The sequence below is a fragment of the Notolepis coatsorum genome, assembly GCF_963971535.1.
Source record: "Notolepis coatsorum genome assembly, chromosome: 2".
Taxonomy (NCBI): domain Eukaryota; kingdom Metazoa; phylum Chordata; class Actinopteri; order Aulopiformes; family Paralepididae; genus Notolepis; species Notolepis coatsorum.
This window is the reverse complement of record NC_140166.1, coordinates 59229956-59249404: the sequence shown is the minus strand read 5'-3', so window position 1 is coordinate 59249404 and position 19449 is coordinate 59229956. Positions and strand designations below refer to the sequence as shown.

General features: G+C 43.7%; 1 protein-coding gene across 1 annotated transcript; it reads left to right on the top strand.

Moving 5' to 3' along the window:
* The first annotated feature begins 4765 nt into the window (after window positions 1-4765).
* LOC311223158 (BTB/POZ domain-containing protein KCTD12-like) lies at window positions 4766-6012 on the top strand. Its single transcript, XM_084307916.1, has one exon. It carries the CDS (start codon window positions 4809-4811, stop codon window positions 5628-5630), a length of 822 nt encoding a protein of 273 aa, XP_084164042.1. The 5' UTR covers window positions 4766-4808; the 3' UTR covers window positions 5631-6012.
* Window positions 6013-19449: the final 13437 nt, after the last annotated feature.

Genomic DNA, 19449 nt, shown 5'->3' with positions numbered 1-19449 from the left:
AGCCGTACTGCAATATGTTACTAAAGTTTTAAATCAATTAATCAATCAATGCCGCTAGAGAATCAGGATCTCTGCTCTCGACACTTGCTGCCTTCTCGGCTGAGGCGGGCACGCGCACTTATCCTGGGTCGCAAGTCTGGCTTGAGTTAACGAGACTGAATCCACCTTCGAGGAACAGGAAAATCCCGGCTTCAAACATCGGGTTAACTGAATCTGGATAATGACATCTTGATCGACTTAGTTGAACCAGGTACGGGGAATAGGGCCCTGGTCTCCATGACTGTTTTTGTTGTTGGAAACAGTGCATTTTGTAATAGTTGGAAACAGTGTATGTAAAGTTTGTTGTTATTACAATTGAGTTAACAAAATGTTCAGTATTAACATTAACAAGGAGTTATTAGTTCTTATCATTGTCACTTCCATCTGTTTAAAAAATGCATGTGTTCATTTATCAGAGATGCATATACAATTTAGTCAACTCTGTCAGTTTCTCGTCAACTCCGTCAGATCTTTGTCAACACCGTCAGATGTTTGTTTTTGTTAATTCTGTGGAAAATACAAATTCCTTCTTCAGTTTATGTTGTTTAAGTAATAAAGGAGCATCAGATCTTCATCCTCTTGTCTTATTTACTTAATGATCTTTTTTTTTATCATATCAAAATTAAAAACAAAGTTTGAAAATGCAAATATTTCTAAATCTGTGTTTTCAGAATAGTGTGAAATTACACCTGAGGTTTATATATTATATTTGATTGCATACCAGAGTAACTAAACACTATTACAACATACTTCAGAACCTTAGATTCTTGTTGGACTGGAATAATTAGAATTATATACTTTTTTGTGTGTCTGACGGAGTTAACCCAAATCAAGTTTCAAAGGGAAACATGTGAATTTGTTCAAAATGTTTTTCTATGTAGAGCCCGCACCTTTACATGGTTAAATAGCTCAGACCTTTCTCTACATGAATATACAACTCTAATCAATATAGTGTGCATTCTCAAAATATAATATTAAAAAGTGTTTTGTCCCGACTCTCAAGAATCAGTGATATATATATATATATATATATATATTAGTGCTGTCAGGCGATTAAAAAAATTAATCTAATTAATTACAGGATTTGTAATTAATTAATCTAATTAATCGCATTTTAATCGCATTACCATTTTATGCCTCATATTCTATATTCTATAATCATATTTCAAATTGCATGTGACCGGATGGCAGAATTCAGTACTGTATCTACAAAACCTTCTGGATCAGTTATTCACCGCCGTCTGTCCGTGGTCCTGTCAACTGATTAACAGACTGTTAACAGATTAACAGTCAACGCGGTTTCATTGCTGGGTTAAGTACTTCTATTCTATTCACATAATACGCTTACTTCATATATCTACTCCATTCACATATATGCCTACCACTTGTATCTATTGCTATGTCCGCCTACTACAATCTCATGAGCTGTCTAACGCCTGTCCCGTCTCCCTGTCTTCCTATGACTTGCTGTCCTGGAGTGTTGACCGGAGTGTTGGACGTCCCGTGACGAAGGCCGGGAGATTGCGACCCCCTCTGCGTGCCCCCCTGTCTTCGGAGGTCTCGTAGTGGTGACCGGAGTGCCGGATGTCCCGCGATGATGTCGGGGAGTTCGCGACCCTCTCTGCGCCACCCCCCTTCCCCCTGTCTCCGGCTGTCCCTGAGCAACGACCGGAGTGTTGAATGTCCCGTGACTAAGACGGGGAGGACGTGACCCTCTTGCGCCGCCCCTGTGCCTCAAATAGATCCGCTATCAACTCTATCTTTAATCTTTCAAAATGTTCAGTTGCTATCGCTATTAGCTCTATCTTTAATTTTTCAAAATGTACAGTTGCTATTGCATGCACTCATCTGTGTCTCACCACCAGCGTTGCGTTGTTATTATGGGCTGAGCCGCCACGCAGGATAATGACGCCGCGCGCACGCGCGCACACGCACGCGCGGCCCCGCGCGCATGCGCATATGTTCCCTCGCGCACAATAATACACTTTGTTTGTATAGCCTTTCATACAGAAACTGCAGCTCAAAGTGCTTCACAACAGAATTAAGACAGGCATAAAATGAGCACATAAAGTGCAGACATATAAAATCAGTTTTTCACATTAGGATCTAACATCCCAACAGGCAACCTTGTTTATGGTTTGATTCAGTTTTAATATAAATAATAAAAATAAAGAGAAGATTAATTAATTATCTACTCAGTCCCGAAGTTTGTGATGTAGATATGGAATGTCCCGGGTTGCTGCTGTTTGCAGAGTGTGTTGTTGTCCGGGGGTGAGTGGTGGTGGGTGGGGGGTTGAACAAAGAGTCCCAGACTGGTTGAAGACACCAGCCTATAGCGGCTATTGTTATGATAATGCGAGGTAGCGCCGCAGGTAAACACAACGATCCGAGCCGAGCGCAGCGCGTTCTCGCGAGCGCGTGCATGTGCGTGCACACGCTTCTGCTCAAATCTTTAATACTCAGTGAGGTACCACTGAGTGGTACCCCGTGCCATGAACAACGCATGCCTGCTCACCACACACATGAGTGCATGCTTACCAACTGTCCGTCTGCAACACTACTATCACCGACATCTAAGAAGGGAGATCCCCCCTTGAACGGCCCTTCTAAGGTTTCTCTCCTCCACATTGCCTGTGGAGCTTTTTTTTCCCTATTGTTAGGTTTTAGTGAGTTTTTCCTTACCTTCGCGTGGGGTATGTCTGGGAGTGCTTGCATTCTTTCATTTATTTGCATTCATCTAAAAAATGTTTGGACCCTATGGTGTTCTTGTTCTGTTCTTGACTTATTGTTATGTTGTCTTCTTGACTTGTTTAAAGAAGACCTGTACGGCCCATGGGGACATTAACGTGTGTTGTTGGGCCCTATAAATTAATTTGATTTGATTTGATTTGATCTTCCATCTATTAATTTGCTTAGATTTTTCAGGTCTGGTCAATTTGAGCATGGTGTTATTCACAGTCAAAGATAAAAAAAAAGATTTATTGATATTCTCATTTGGTTCATTACAATTTACTCAAAATAAAATGTTCATTCAATCAATCACAGCGCAGATTGATTGATTGAATGAAAATGTTATTAACAGATTGCAGAATGGGTACAATACAGTACGGCTCAATACACACAATTGTTAAGGGAATGCAGACCAGAGAAAGACTTTCGTCTTGTTTACATCAGGGTCCCCCATTTTCAATTCATAATGAATTGTAAGTAAGGGTGCAACTTGCACCGTACAATCCATTATTTGTGGATCTAGCCCACAGTATTTCTGACACTGGGAATACATTCCCTGAGATTCATAGATGTCCCTAGAATCAGATACCAAGAACATGCAAATGGACCATATTAAAAAAAAATCTGTAAATGTGTATTCTACATGCTTATGGAATGAATGAGATACAAAAAAAATATTATTATTAAAAAAAAAAAAAAAAAAAAAAACTTTTTTGTAATTAATTTTGAGTTAATTTTCATAACGCGATTATTTGCTGTGTAATTAATTAATCTAATTAACGCGATAAACTGACAGCCCTAATATATATATATATATATATATATATATCCCAGGCCAGCAGGGGTAGTAGTAGTAGTACACGTGGTCCTAATGACCCCAAAACACTCTTGGCACCATTTCTTCTGAAAATCAGAGGCTTGTTGAAAGGACAACACACTCATGATGCAGTGGTGTAAGAAGAACACAAGTCACCACAAGTCACAAACCCAGACATCTTTTAATTAATCCACACTAATATCTGAGCTTCTGGAGCATGATGATGATTTTGTGGTAGAAATAGGCAATGAATGCTTGCTTTTGCATGTTGTGGCGTGTGGATTCACAGATGAGAAAAACGAACACAGATTTGAGGGTGAATAGAGTTAGGAGGTTTAGACAGATGATCGGTTTAATGCTTTCCCATTGTTTAAACTTTGTAAAACCCACACACACACATGGAGGATGATCTACAGAGTTGCTTCATATAAAAAAAAAAATATTAAAAAAATTTAGTTATGAGGTTTTGTCCCGACAGCAGCGAAATGTAACAGTACTATATACCTGTATGTCATGTATGTCCCTATGCCATAAATGTCATGATGTCATGTATGTTGTGTAATGTCATAAATGTCACTATGAATTGAAAATGGGGGACCCTGATGGAAACAAGACGAAAGTCTTTCTCTGGTCTGCATCCCCTTATTAACAATTGTGTGTATTGAGCCGTACTGTGTATTGTACCCATTCTGCAATCTGTTAAATAAAGTTTTCATTCATTCAGTCCCCCATTTTCAATTCAAGACCCCACCATAACCAAAGTAAGTTAAACGCTTTGCATCCCACACTACAACAAGTATATTTCATACAACTCCATGTCCAAAAAACGGAACTATCCCTTTATTAAAAAAGTAGCCATGGCCTCGACGTCACGTGGTGCCACTGAAGAGTTAATAATCTCTCAGTCAGTTGTCCTGCTCTCTCCTCCTTCTCCTCCCACACGCAGCCCAACCAGTATAAACAACTCATATAGTGTACACACAGGCAGAGAGAGAGAGAGAGAGAGAGAGAGAGAGAGAGAGAGAGAGAGAGAGAGAGAGAGAGAGAGAGAGAGAGAGAGAGAGAGAGAGAGAGAGAGAGAGAGAGAGAGAGAGAGAGAGAGAGAGAGAGAGAGAGAGAGAGAGAGAGAGAGAGAGACTACTCCCTCTTTACGCACAGTCTTCGAGGGCGCACTGACATCACACCAGTACTGTAGGCAGACTGGCACAGACTGACTGAGATCATGGCACACAGCAGCAGCGACAGCGGACCTTCATCCTCCTCCTCCTTCCCCGGGATAATAGACTTGAACGTGGGGGGCCAGGTGTACACGACCCGACTTCAAACTCTCACTGCGGTTCCGAACTCTCTGCTGTGGACCACGTTCACCCACATGCGCCCGGGCGACCAGCCCAAGGACAGCAAGGGACGCTTCTTCTTCGACCGTGACGGCTTTCTGTTCCGTCACATTCTGGACTACTTGCGGGACCTAAAGGTCGTCCTGCCCGACTCTTTCAAGGAGAGGAGACGGCTGCGGAGAGAGGCGGACTACTTCAGGCTCCATGACATGTCACGGAGCCTCGGGGCGGCTAAAGACAGCGAGGAGACCGGGGATCATCTGGAGGAGGAGGAGGAGGAGGGGACCGCCGCGCCCGGGTCCTTGGCGCACCGGGCACTTGGCTGCTCCGGTGGCACCGCCGCCACCAAGTCGGGGTACATCACCATCGGTTACCGGGGCACCTACACCATCGGGAGGGATATCCAAACGGACGCCAAGTTCCGCAGGGTGGCGAGGATCACCGTGTGCAGTAAGATCTCGTTGGCGAAGGAGGTGTTCGGTGAAACCCTGAACGAGAGTCGCGACCCCGACCGCACCTCGGACAAGTACACGTCCCGGTATTACCTGAAGTATAACTTCTTGGAGCAGGCGTTCGACGCGCTGGCGGAGGTGGGCTTCCACATGGTGACGTGTAACTCCACGGGCACTTGCGCGTACACCAGCAACGAGCCGAGCGAGGACAAGATCTGGACCAGTTACACCGAGTACATCTTCTCCAGGGAATGAATGATCGATCGATGACTCATGTTTTTTTTTTACCCCAAAATGAGTACGTATATAGAGATTGATTGAAATTGATTGATTGAAAATGTTATTAACAGATTGCAGAATGGGTACAATAATATACAGTATACGGCTCAATACACACAATTGTTAATAAGGGAATGCAGACCAGAGAAAGACTTTCGTCTTGTTTACATCAGGGTCCCCCCTTTTCAATTCATCATAACATACAGTATATGACATACATGACATACAAGATAGACAGTACTGTTACATCTATACATTTATGACCAGATTTACAAATACAGTACTGTTTGTGATACAAAAAGAGTCTAAAAAAGAGAGTATATACATTTGAGGGGGAAGAAACTGTACATTGGAGGAGGTTGGGTAACTAGGTGGGGGGGGGGGGGGAACTGTACATTGGATGTGGGGGGGGGGGGGGGCTGTACATTGGATTATCCACGAAACCTTACTTGGTCCCAAGAAGAGGGTCTGGTGTATATTATTGGGTTAGGACATTTACTGTACATTGGAGGGGGTTGTGTTAGGATAATTACAGGGCCCATGCAGAGGCCCGGCTCGCCTTACACTGCTCGTCATTCCCCCCCCCCCTCTTTTTTCATACTGTATTTGTACATGCATTAGCCCATAGTGATAGTTAAGTCATCAAAGAAGCGTCCAGAGAAACAGAGAGGCATAAATATAGGCAATAACTGGTTTATGTGGTCCCTATAGAGAGGCACATCTTGTAAAATTGTTGGCATGACAAATTGCAGGCACAAAGTTGATGTTTTGAGGAAATGCTGTCGGCGTAGCCTGTCGGTCTTCAGGCTCAAAGTTAATGTTTTGAGGAAGTTATTATAGCTAATCCTGTATGTAAATACTGATGTTTGGCCTAGAGCCAGGAATATGCTATAGGCCGGAGTAGGGTATGGAAAAACATTGCTATTTTGGCACGACATTTTTATTATGATTTGTGAATTGTGTTAACTGTATAACTCAGCAGAAGTTACATCTGATTATGATCATGGCTGGTATACAGTTTGACAATGGATATTGTAACTTTTTTTCTCCACATTGTGTTGTCGTTATTACATGCTGTCATCTGTTGTCATAGCTTTCTTTCTTGCCTTTATAGTTATGCAGCTTTAAGCTAAATAAACGAAGTCACAAAACTAACAGTATAGCCCCCTGAGTTCATTGTGATTAACCCTTTCACTACCAAATGGTTAACCCTTTCACTGGGACAATACAGAAGGTTAGCCCTTTCACTGCCACACTATACCAAAGTGTTAACACTTCCACAACCACACTACAGACGGTTAACCGAGAGCACAGGTTCCGATGAAAATAAAAGAAACAGACAATATTCAATTGCATTCATTCACTGGGGAGGGTGGTTAATGAACTTAACGTTACATCAAATTAAAGATAAAAGGGAATGCTTTACTTTCATCACTCATATCTTGGAAATGATTTCTCTATAAATCTTTCACATTTAATTTAAAATACAGACCTACAAAGTACAAATCTCACAGGTCCAACCATTTTAATTAGTGTATTTGTTTCTCTGCCTGAACTAACGTTAACGTTATTAATCCTGCGGCTTTATTTAAAAACAGCCAATCAAATCCCCATCAATGGAAAATGAACCCGCCCATACCCATGCTGATTGGTCCTTGTGCAAGACTAGAAAGCGGGGGTCTTTGATTAAACAGCTGCTATCAGAAGAATAGACAGTCAGAAAAAAAGTTTTTACTTAAAAAGTTTAGTACTTAAGTACATTTAAAAGTAGACACTTTTTTTTACTTTTACTCAAGTGTGTTTTTAGCCAGATACTCTGACTTATACAAGAGTACGATTTTGAGATGGTACCCATACAGCAGCTTTTATCCAAAGCGCTTTACAATTTTTGTTCCTCACATTCACCCATTCACCCACACATTCACACACCAACGGCGGAGACAACCATGCAAGGTGCCAACCTGCACATCGGGAGCAATTAGGGGTTAAATGTCTTGCTCAAGGATACATCGACACGCTGCCCGGGAGGAGCTGGAATCGAACCGGGAACCTTCCGACTACTAGACAACCGCTCTACCTCCTGAGCCCACCATGGATTAACGATGTATGGCTAGATTACCGAAGAAGAGCATATAGGTGCTCAAAATATCACATATGGTGGTAATCTATACCAGTCATGTTCATGGGAGCATAATCTAGTGTGCGGACTCCATCTTTAATTTCTTAAAGGCTATAGAGGAGTAGCAGCTTTGTCTCTAACACAGATGAGTGAGTATGCATCTCTCTTGTGCAGATTGGATGAACCTTTAGCCTTTCGCCATTAGCCACATTAGCCTTTAACCTTTAACCTTTAGGTCAATATCTAAGTTCCTATAGTATGGGGGCACAATCATCCCAAGTGTTCGTGAATGACAGCACAGGGAACGGCTGAATATGTGTCCACATAGGCATCGGTTTAGGGGGGGGGGTCAATCCGTCCCCCTTAAAAAATATATACAGGTAGCTAATATGAAAGACAACCCCCCCCCCCCCCCCCCCCCCCCAAAAGAGGTGAAAAATAAGGGGGTCGAAACATTTATATATCCTTCTAATCTGTAACTATATATTAACCAACAGTTTCAGACGCCCCCCCCCCCCCCTACGGGACCGTACCATCTCCACCCTGCAGACGTGCCACTCATAAAGGCGTCTCGGGGGGAATGCAGGAAGTGAACCGCCAACCCCCAGAGCTCAACGTGTCACCTCCAGCGCTGGAACCAAAAGCTACGCCCCTTGCGTGTGCACGTGCACTGTGCACGTGTTTGACTGTCGTTTATTTTCAGATATTATATGATAGGTGTTGAGCTCATGAGGATTTTTGTGAAATTAACTAATGGGATTTCTATGATGACATGCGTGCACGCAGACACACACACACACGCACACACACACACACACACACGCACACACACACACACACACACACACACACCTCTACCACAAAAGAACTTAAAAAGTGTCAGACAGTAGTTTCTATAAAAAAAAAAGACCTCATATCGGGTGTCAGCTGACGCAGCCATCTGGACAGGAAGAGGAAGTGATAATAGTGTGATAATGTCGAAACAGGAAGTGCTGTCTACCGTCCGTCCCCGACTAAAGGACAGGGACCCTTCTGAGAGTCTGAGCCTTTGTGTTTTATGCACTGAACGAGAACACAGAGTGACAGCGTGACGACAACATTTCGTTGCTCTAGGAAAAACATAGCGAGCACGTATGTTGTGTGCGGATTGGACGACTCCCTTGTGTGCAGATTGGACGACTCCCATGTGTGCAGATTGGACGACTCCCTTAATTGTGTGCAGATTGGACGACTCCCTTGTGTGCAGATTGGACGACTCCCTTATGTGCAGATTGGACGACTCCCTTGTGTGCAGATTGGACGACTCCCTCGTGTGCAGATTGGACGACTCCCTTAATTGTGTGCAGATTGGACGACTCCCTCGATTGTGTGCAGATTGGACGACTCTCTCGATTGTGTGCAGATTGGACGACTCTCGTGTGCAGATTGGACGACTCCCTTGTGTGCAGATTGGACGACTCCCTTGTGTGCAGATTGGACGACTCCCTCGTGTGCAGATTGGACGACTCCCTCGTGTGCAGATTGGACGACGCCCTTAATTGTGTTCAGATTGGACGACTCCCTCGATTGTGTGCAGATTGGACGACTCTCTCGTGTGCAGATTGGACGACTTCCCGTCAAATGCATCTTCAGAGAAGAATGGACCCTTTGTTTAGAGGCCTCACATTCACTAAAAAGAATGAGTCAGGGACTAAATGAAACAGAGGGCTGGTTGAACAGATCATAGAACCAGTAAATGACCCTTAATTCCGCATAGTTTCTCTGTGGACACGAATGACACGCCCGCCTGCCTGGCTGTAACTCCGCCCCCAAGTGTTGCTTTGTGTTTTGAGGCCTGAATGAAAACGTATCGCCGTCATCCATTTCGTACATTTTGTTTTTTCCTCTACTATTGCATTTTGCTTATCTGTGTGTGTGTATGAATGAATGAATGAATGAATGAATGAATGAAAACTTTATTTAACAGATTGCAGAATGGGTACAATACAGTACGGCTCAATACACACAATTGTTAAGGGGATGCAGACCAGAGAAAGACTTTCGTCTTGTTTACATCAGGGTCCCCCCATTTTCAATTCATAGTGACATTTATGACATACACAACATACATGACATACAGGTATATAGTACTGTTACATTTGTGACATATACGATATGCAAATATACAGTACTGTTACCCAGAGATCCTAACAGAGTATATACATATGATGGGGAGGAGACTGTACCATAGGAGGGGGTGGGTGGGTGGGAGAGAAATATACATACGGTGGGCAGAGAATATATACATACGGTGGGGAGGAGACTGTCTATTAGGAGGGGGTGCGGGGGTTTGGACATTTACGGTGGCCAGTTTTGAATTGCAGCCTCCCGTAGGTTCTCTTTAAGAGCGGTTTTGAAAGTGGGTAGTGATTCACATTCCTTTACAGATTTGGGTAGGGCGTTCCACATTGATGTGGCCTAATTGCGAAACGTGTTTAGTCCCTTGTTTGAGCCGAATCTGGGTTTAACATGATTTGTTGAGCTCCCTCTGGTGTAGTGGTTGTGGTATTCACTGACCTTTGGGAAGTATTTTGACATGTACATGGGTACCTTAGTGGTGTAGTGTATCTTGTAGACCAGGCCCATTGCAAGTTGCTGTACTCTGTCGTCTATTCTAAGCCATCCTAGGTAGTCAAAGTGGGCAGGGGTGAGGTGGGTTCTAGGAGTAAGGTCAAGTAGTAGTCTGACCAGTTTGTTTTGTGATGTTTGTAATCTTGTTTTAGCGCCTTTGAGGTGCTTTGGTACCATGAGGTGTAAGCATAGTCGTAGTACCCTTGAATGAGTGCTCCTGCCAGAGTCTTCAGGGTATTCTTGTTCACCAGAGAGGAGATCCGGTACAAGAATCTAGTTCGTTGTTTGACTTTTTTTATTACCTTGGATGCCATTTTGTCACAGGAAAGATTTGCCTCTAGGATGGAACCTAGGTATGTAATTTCATCTTTCCTTGTGACAATATTGTCACCCACTGTAACTGAGAAGCCGTCAGTCTTGCTGAGTTTGTTATTTGAACCGAAGAGAATGGACTCTGTTTTGCCCATGTGTAATGATAGTTTGTTATCAGCGAGCCAGGTGCAGATTCTGCCGAGTTCTGAGCTGAGGGTTTTTTCAACCTGTAACTTGTTCTTGTCAGAGACCAGCAGGGCTGAGTCGTCCGCGAACAAGAACAAGTTGCAGTCACAAGCTGACGACATGTCATTTGCATAAATTAGGAACAGTAGCGGTCCTAGTATGCTTCCTTGTGGAACACCACAGCTCACTGTGAGGGGGGGGGGATAGAGTACCATTAACCTCCACCATCTGTTCTCTCCCCTCAAGGTAGGATTGCATCCAGCTCACTGATAAACTAAATAAACTAAATAAACTGATAAACTAAAAACCAATGGCTTTTAGCTTGTCAATCAGAATGGAGTGATTGACAATGTCGAAGGCCTTTTGTAGGTCCAGCTGACCATGCCGCAGTATTTGCCCGCGTCCACCTCTTGTTTGATGTGGTCGTTTAAATAGAGAAAGCATGTGTCAGTGGAGTGGGTTGTTCTGAAGCCAGATTGGAATTCGTAGATTAGATTTTTTTCCGCTAGGTATTTTTCGACCTGTTCGTAGACAATTTTTTCCATTACTTTCGAGATGGAGGTAAGAATAGAGACAGGGCGGTTGTTACGAAGGATCAGATTAAACCGAATATATATATTTACTACTTGATATATATTGCATAATATTTGTATATCGTCTGATATCCCTTGTGTATTCTTTGTACATATACACGGAATATCCCTTTACCTAGTACAGACCATAATATTTCGTTCTCCTATTGGACAGCGGTCCCTTAGGCGCCACTGCCATACCCCCAAGGTCTAGTTCAAAGTCACCGCCAAAGACATGCCTGGACATGAACGGCTCTGCGCAAGAATACGAGACAGGAATAAGGCTGGTACTAGTTTGTTCACCTAACGTATAAATACGGCGCAGGTGAATACAGAAGTCAGTTAACCTAGTTCGAGTTACCCAAGTGAAGCCTCACCCACGATACAACGTGCGGTGAAGTAGGGCCCGTTTGGCCCCAAATAGAGCATTGAGACCGCGTGCGAATTGATAGCTGAAGTATCAGAGTTTAACGCTGTACCGTCGAGTTCGACCTATTCTATTAATTCAGTAATAGTCTATTTATGTATAGTGTATCGTGCGGCTACCGTTCTACAGTGACCAGCATTACCAACGTTTCCTCGTACCAGCTAGTGTGCTTATCCAGGCTGGGCAGCTTACCCTGGCGCCTTCATCCGAGGAGCCCTAGATGAGGACCGTGTGGACATGTACACTGGATAACCTACCCGACGACTACATAGCCCTTTTCGGCTGGATTATATTTGCTTTGGTCCTGTAGCTGATGGAGCGGAGAACCTCTAAGAAGCCTGAGGCTGGCTAGCTTTCTTCCATGCGGAGCTGCATGCCGGAGAATAGCTGTTATTCGTCTGCGGATCAAGAGATTATTGCACTGTCTCCTGTACCTGGAGTCTCCCTATTCTTCGTTGACCCAGACTTTGCTACCGACAAATCCTCTCCCCTTGCTGGCCTACAACCGGAGGGACCCTACTAGTATCTCCCGCTGCCCTACTAGTGTACCATAGATATAATTCCTAGGATACAGGTGGTATTCATTATCTCCTGCGTAATATTATAATGGACTTACGCTCTTGACTTACTTACGCACATTCTTCGCCTTACAAGCGCGACTCTAAGTAAAGTATTGTAATCTACTATTATTGCTGCTAATAAATATTATTATAACCAAGATTTGTGTGGAACCGTGTCATTGTGGAAGTGTTCATCTAATATACCTGTGTACTGTATGGCCAGTAGTAATGTACATAAGACAGTAGTGGTTTAATGATACCATACTTATTTAATACAGTCAGGGAATTGTACCCCTCAGTTACAGCGTACTGAGGTAATTACCCAGTAATTGCCTGGGTCTAATTTGCTGCCCTTTTTGTGCAGGGGGGTCACTCTCGCAATTTTGAAGTCCTTGGGGACGTGTCCCTGTTTTATGGAGAGGTTTATTATGTGTGTGATGACTGGGGTGATGGCGGCTGCTGAGTCTCTGAGGAATTTGGAGGGGATGTTGTCATGGCCAGTGGCCTTGTTAGGTTGGAGGGCGGTCAGTTTTTTGAGTACCTCATCCGATTTGAAGTCGTCTTTGTGGACCCTTAGGTTTTTGTAGTATGCTACTATGTGTTCTACCCCATAATGCCCTGAGTGGGAGGGTAGTTTATTAACCAGTGTTGTGGCTATGTTTGTAAAGAATATGTTTAGGTATTTGGCCACATCCAGTTTGTCTGTGATGAGCATGTTTTCTGTCTTTATGTTTATGTTTGTAAATCTGGTTTTTAGTTTTTTGCTGCAGCCTAGTAATTTCCAAAGTTCGCAGGGTTTGTTTTTGTTTTTCTCAGTTTTGTCATTGATGAATTAATTTTTTTGCGGTTTTGATCATGGTGTTTACGTCATTTCTTAGTCTGTTTCTTTGAATTTTTTGTTCAACCACGTGGGCTTGGAGTTCACTGTTTGAGCTTTTGGAAAGCTTTGTCTGACTTTTATGAAGTTCAGAGAATTCTTTGGCTCTTTTTTTCATAGCGGTCAGTATTTCAGTGTGCATCCATGGCTCAGCGCGATTTTTAACCCTGGTGGTTCTTAGGGGGGCCATGTTGTTAAGTATTGATGTGAATTTGGTTTTGAATCCAAGCCATGTTTCTTCAACCTGTGTACCACTGAGCTCATCTGACCAGTCCAAGCTCTCCAGTTCTTGGTTAAAGGCCTCTCTAGAGTAGGTTTTGAGGTCCCTAGATGTGACTGTTTTGTGACAGCCGGCCTTTTGTTTTAGCTTTTTGCGGGTACAGAAAATCATATAATGATCACTTAACCCGCATGCTATCACCCCTTTGTTGGAGATCATGGACTTGTCAGAGGTCAGAATGAGATCAATGGTGGTTCGTGTTGAATCACATACCCTTGAAACCGTGTAGATCACAAAACCTACTGAGGGCCTTGAAGACGGGTGCTGCTTTACGTAGCATATCCGTGTTCCAGTCCCCAATGTGTGTGTATGTGTGTGTGTGTGTGTGTGTGTGTGTGTGTGTGTGTGTGTGTGTGTGTGTGTGTGTGTGTGTGTGTGTGTGTGTGTGTGTGTGTGTGTGTGTGTGTGTGTGTGTGTGTGTGTGTGTGTGTGTGTGTGTGTGTGTGTGTGTGTGTGTGTGTGTGTGTGTGTGTGTGTGTGTGTGTGCGTGCGTGCGTGCGTGCGTGCGTGCGTGCGTGCATGCATGCGTCTGTTGGTATGATGTAAACCTCCTACAACACTTCACTGTTACTTTGACTGAAGTCAGTTGGCTATATCGGAATCAGGAAGCTGATTATACACACAACACACGAGAGAGAGAGAGAGAGAGAGAGAGAGAGAGAGAGAGAGAGAGAGAGAGAGAGAGAGAGAGAGAGAGAGAGAGAGAGAGGGGTTAAAGTAAACCTGCTGAGTTGGAGGCAACAAGTGAAACCAAACACTAGCCTGTGTGCCACTTGTAATTCACATACAAATTGAAAGTGTTCTTCACATGAGTTTTCACTAATGAGCGTGTCATACTCACAACACACGGTCACAGCTCAAATCCCTATCTAGGGTCACAGAGAATAATGCATAGACATTATCTGAAAGGATCAGTGTTTTTATATACTAGCGAAAGCTCCGAGTTTGAGAGCAGAAAAAGGGGGTCTGACCTATTGTTGAATGAAAGGAAGTGTACTCCTTCTATTTCCGTATTATCTGAAATTCCATGGTTTGTATACGCCAGCCTATAGGGCCCCACAAGAGAGCTTGACATTTCTTTCTTTTTTTTATCCACTTTTTCTCCTTATTTTTCTATTTTTCTCCCATCCCAATTTCGCTGTTTCCAATTCTCCCCTCCCCTGTCTTGAACGTTGCTTGCATATGCCCCCCACAGGTCGGTCGTAGGGAAGGTAGAAGCCTTGCATCACGTGTCCCCTCCTCCGGTACACGAGGAGGCAGCCTGTCACATCTTTTCACCTGCCAGCGCGGACTCTCATTGGCGTGGTGTAACGCGTGGGAGGCTCACACTACCCCCGCCATTTCCTGTCTCTGCTGTGCAGGCGTCCCCCAACCGACCTGTGGGAGTCGCTGTCCACAACGTCCAGACTACCACCCATCGACTTCCACCCGCTGACTCTGCCAATTGAGCCAGTATGACGGCCGGCCCAAGCCGGATTTGAACCCGGTGTCTCTTGCGTTGGTGATGAGCGCAATGTCCGCTGCGCCACCCAGAGCTTGACATTTCTTACGATATATTATATTATATATTACATTATATATATTATTATACAAAGAGCTTCTTTCATCTGGGTGGAAACAGGCCAAACAACCACTGGACTCTTTTGTAGAGGAAAGAAAAAGTGATTTAAATGTCTGTATAGTTTGAAAAAGAAAATGTTAAATGCACTTTCACTGGGGAACCCTGTTGGTTGCCACTTCCTCTCTACACTTTACTTGCCACTTGGTATCAGAGTGAACACTTTATTACTTAAACAGACCCAGGATGTTTAAACTGTGGTTATAAAAATGGGCATGTTGTGACAGGGAACACAAGACTTGCATCACCATCGTAGACCAAGATATACTGCTTGTTTGACAACCGATAAGCTACCGGAGAATTTACCAAAGTGTCAGGCCTATACCACGCGGAGAAGCCATAATGATGCCGCATGGTTTTATTGGTCAAAAGAAAAACTAGATCACCCGGTCAATGGGTAACCATGTGGTTGTTTATTCACCTCAGGCCAAGGCAGTGAGTCAGTGAGTCAGTGTGTGTGCGTGCGTGTGCGTGTGTGTGTGTTCATGCATGTAAAAGTATGTGTGTTAACTGTTTGTCTTGTGTTTTCATGATTACTATTAATCTGTATTGTTTACACAGCTCTTTCCCAGACCCTATCCTTTAATGTACTTTCACCTTTCACACCAGAACAAGAACATCCTCTTTCACAAGCACTTCCTCAAAGCCACTTGGCACCGAACAAGCTGGCGCTTTTATCCAAAGCGACTTACAAGTTCTGTACGACAAGTCATCAGGAAGGGCACAACTCTATCAGCTGAGTAACAATGTTCATCAAAGTGTTGCATGCTACAGTGTAGGTTAGTTTATTAGGACAAGTGCATGACAGTTAGGTTAGTTAGGGTTAGAGTTTTTTTTTCAAATTTTTATATATATTATTATTTCAGATAATGGTTGAAGAAGTGCGTCTTAAGTCGACGGCGGAAGATTGGACGGGTTTCGGCTGTCCTAACTGGGGTGGGTAGTTCATTCCACTATTGTGGGGCAAGGACTGAGAATAGGCGGCATCTCTTTGATGACCCTCCCGGGGCTCGGATAGGAGTAGGTCTGAGGCGGCCAGAAGATGCAGAGCGTAGGGGTCTTGAGGGTGTGTAGTTAGAGACCAGTAACCGGAGGTAGGCGGGAGCGGTTCCCTTTGCCGCACGGTATGCTAGGTCGAGGGCCTTGAAGCGGATACGTGCAGCAATGGGGAGCCAGTGCAGGTCTCTAAGAAGTGGGGTGACATGGGCCGACTTCGGTAGGTTTGAGATCAGGCGGGCCGCTGCGTTCTGAATGAGTTGAAGAGGCTTAGTGGCAGTGGCCGGGAGGCCAGCGAGCAGTGCTGTGCGCTGCAGTAGTCGAGGCGGGAGATGACTGTTGATTGGACGAGGAGTTGGGTGGCTTCTTTTGTCAGGAAGGGGCGTATCCTTCTGACGTTGCTCAGGAGGAATCTGCAGGTTCTGGTTGTCGCTGCGATGTGAGCGGAGAAGTTCAACTGGTCGTCGAGGACAACACCAAGGTTCTTGGCGGTCGGGGACGCGGTCACAGCTGCATTCTCGACTGTGATGGAAAGGTCGGTCAGGGGGGAGGATTTGGCCGGCAGGTGGAGCAATTCTGTTTTGCTCAGGTTTAGTTTGAGGTGGTTGGTCGTCATCCAGGCGGAGATGTCGGACAGACAGGCCGAGATCTGCTCAGATGTGGATATCTGAGGGACGGAAGGAGAGGAAGAGTTGAGTATCATCGGCATAACAATGATACGAGAAGCTATGAGACGTGATAAATAATGTTACCCAGTGATTTAGTGTAGAGGGAGAAGAGAAGGGGTCCTAGGTCCGAGCCCTGGGGGACACTCGTCCGCAGGGGGCGGGTGGCCGACAGGGTCCCTCTCCATGACACTTGGTAGGAGCAGTCATTGAGGTATGATGTCAGCCATGTCAGCGCAGAGCCAGCCACTCCCATTCCTGCGAGGGCCGCGAGGAGGATCTGATGGTTGACTGTGTCGAAGGCTGCAGATAGATCTAGGTAGGAGAATCAGGACAGAGGAGAGGCCTTTCGCTTTTGCTAAATGAAGTGCCTCTGTGACCGCAATGAGGGCGGTTTCTGTGGAGTGGCCAGTCCTGAAGCCAGACTGATTAGGGTCTAGGAGGTCATTCTGTAAGAGATAAGCAGTAAGTTGGTTGGATACAGCACGTATATGTAACGCAGGGGAAGCAATCCACTGTGTAATGTCACAATCCATCGTTTGAATGCCCTGTTAACTTTGATATTTACAATGTGTTTTTGTTTTACATAATTTTAGTTTTTTGTTTTGCATATATATATATATATATATATTTGTTTTGTAAGGTTTTAAATTAGTAGGCTACACTCATTTGAGTAGTGGAAAAGGGGTAGGATTAAATAAGTGTATACTTCTTCCTACTCCTTTTCGAACATGTACATTTTGCTTTTGTTTATTATTATTATTTTTTTCATTTAATTTCTTGAGATCAATGATTTGTTTTGATTTTATATTTTTTGTATTTATTTACATGTTAGAAATAAAGATTTCAAATAAATAGATAAAAAAAAATACCTTTGTTATTCACAACGTGTTTTGAATGACTAAGTTGTGTCAAGGAATTTGAGACGAGTAAGACATCCAGAACCCTCTACCCATAACCTTCGCTCCGCCAACACTAACCACCTCCTTCCCCCCAGGACCAAGCTCCGCACCATGGGGTGACCGGGCCTTCTGCTCGGCTGCTCCTCCCTGACTACCTCAGAGCACCACAGACCACTGCTTCCTTTAAAAGAGGACTAAAAACATACCTCTTCACGAAAGCCTTCTCTTAGTTTTAACCTTTTTATACATGCCTTGTGTGTTTTATCCATTTTTTTAATGCTTTTATGGCTTGTTTTTTTTATTGCCTCTTAACAGGCGCCTCCAAAATTGGCCATTTTTGTTTTAGTTTTTGAGGACTGCATACTTTTTTTGCAAACCAAAACAACATACTTTATACTTATAGCACATGCATGAGCCTGGTCTCTTTTGAAAGATGACATTCTGAAGTTTCTGATTCCAGAAAGAAAATTCACTTTTAGTGCTAATGTAATAGAGTAATTGAGTTGTAAAAAAGAATTTACTATAGTTTTTCTGTAGTAGTTAGTAGTCCAGAGGTAGTATTTCCCCAGAAGGTGGTTTGATTGATTGATTGAAAAGTTTATTAACAGATTGCAGAATGGGTACAGTACAGCTCAATACATACAATTGTTAAGGGGATGCAGACCAGAGAAAGACTTTCGTCTTGTTTACATCAGGGTCCCCCATTTTCAATTCATCATAACATATATGACATACATGACATACATATAGACAGTACTGCTACATCTATACATTTATGACATACAAGATTTGCAAATACAGTACTGTTTGTGATACAAAAAGTGTCCAGAAAAAGAGTGTATATACATTTGACGTAGAAACTGTACATTGGGGGAGGTTGGGTGGGTGGGGTGGGGTTGGGTGGGTGGGTGGGGACACTGTACACTGTACATTGGAATACTGACAAAGCCATACTTGGTAATTTACTGTACAACTGGGTTAGGACATTTGTAGGGGCCAGTTTCGAATTGCAGTCTCCCGTAGGTGTTCGTTGAGAGTGTTTTTGAAAGTGGGTAGTGATTCACATTCCTTTACAGCTTTGGGTAGGGCGTTCCACATTGATGTGGCATAATTGCGAAACGTGTTTACGTGGTATGGCTTACAAATCCAGACGGAGCCATAGCCGGAAGCCTATCCGAACATATCGTACATATCCGAATTTCATAAAGATCCATTCAGAAATGAGTGATTAGGAGTGATTTTGGTCAACTGTGTACAAAGAAAAACTCATAGACTTCAATTCATTTGGCTGTTTTGCTCTTCCTGTTTTCGTGTTTTTTCGTGTTTTTAGTTTTTTTATGTAGATCCCCATGTGGGGTATCATTGGAAAGCCACACTCATTGGCTACAATGATCGACAATCATTTTCGAGATCGGATCTAGATTGACGGAACTACTGCAGCCTGAGTCGGGAGTGGTATTTTGCGCAATACCGTGTACAGTACTTTGCACAAGCCTCAAATACCGGCATGTAACTCGAGAACCGCTGAACGGATTTTGTCGGATTTGGTCGCCAACGACAGGCAACAAATAAGCCTTCAATTCTATATATATATATTGTATTACAAAATATGCACATGAGGGACGTTGCAGCTTAAGAGTCTATGTTTTACCCTGTAGCACTCTGAGATTT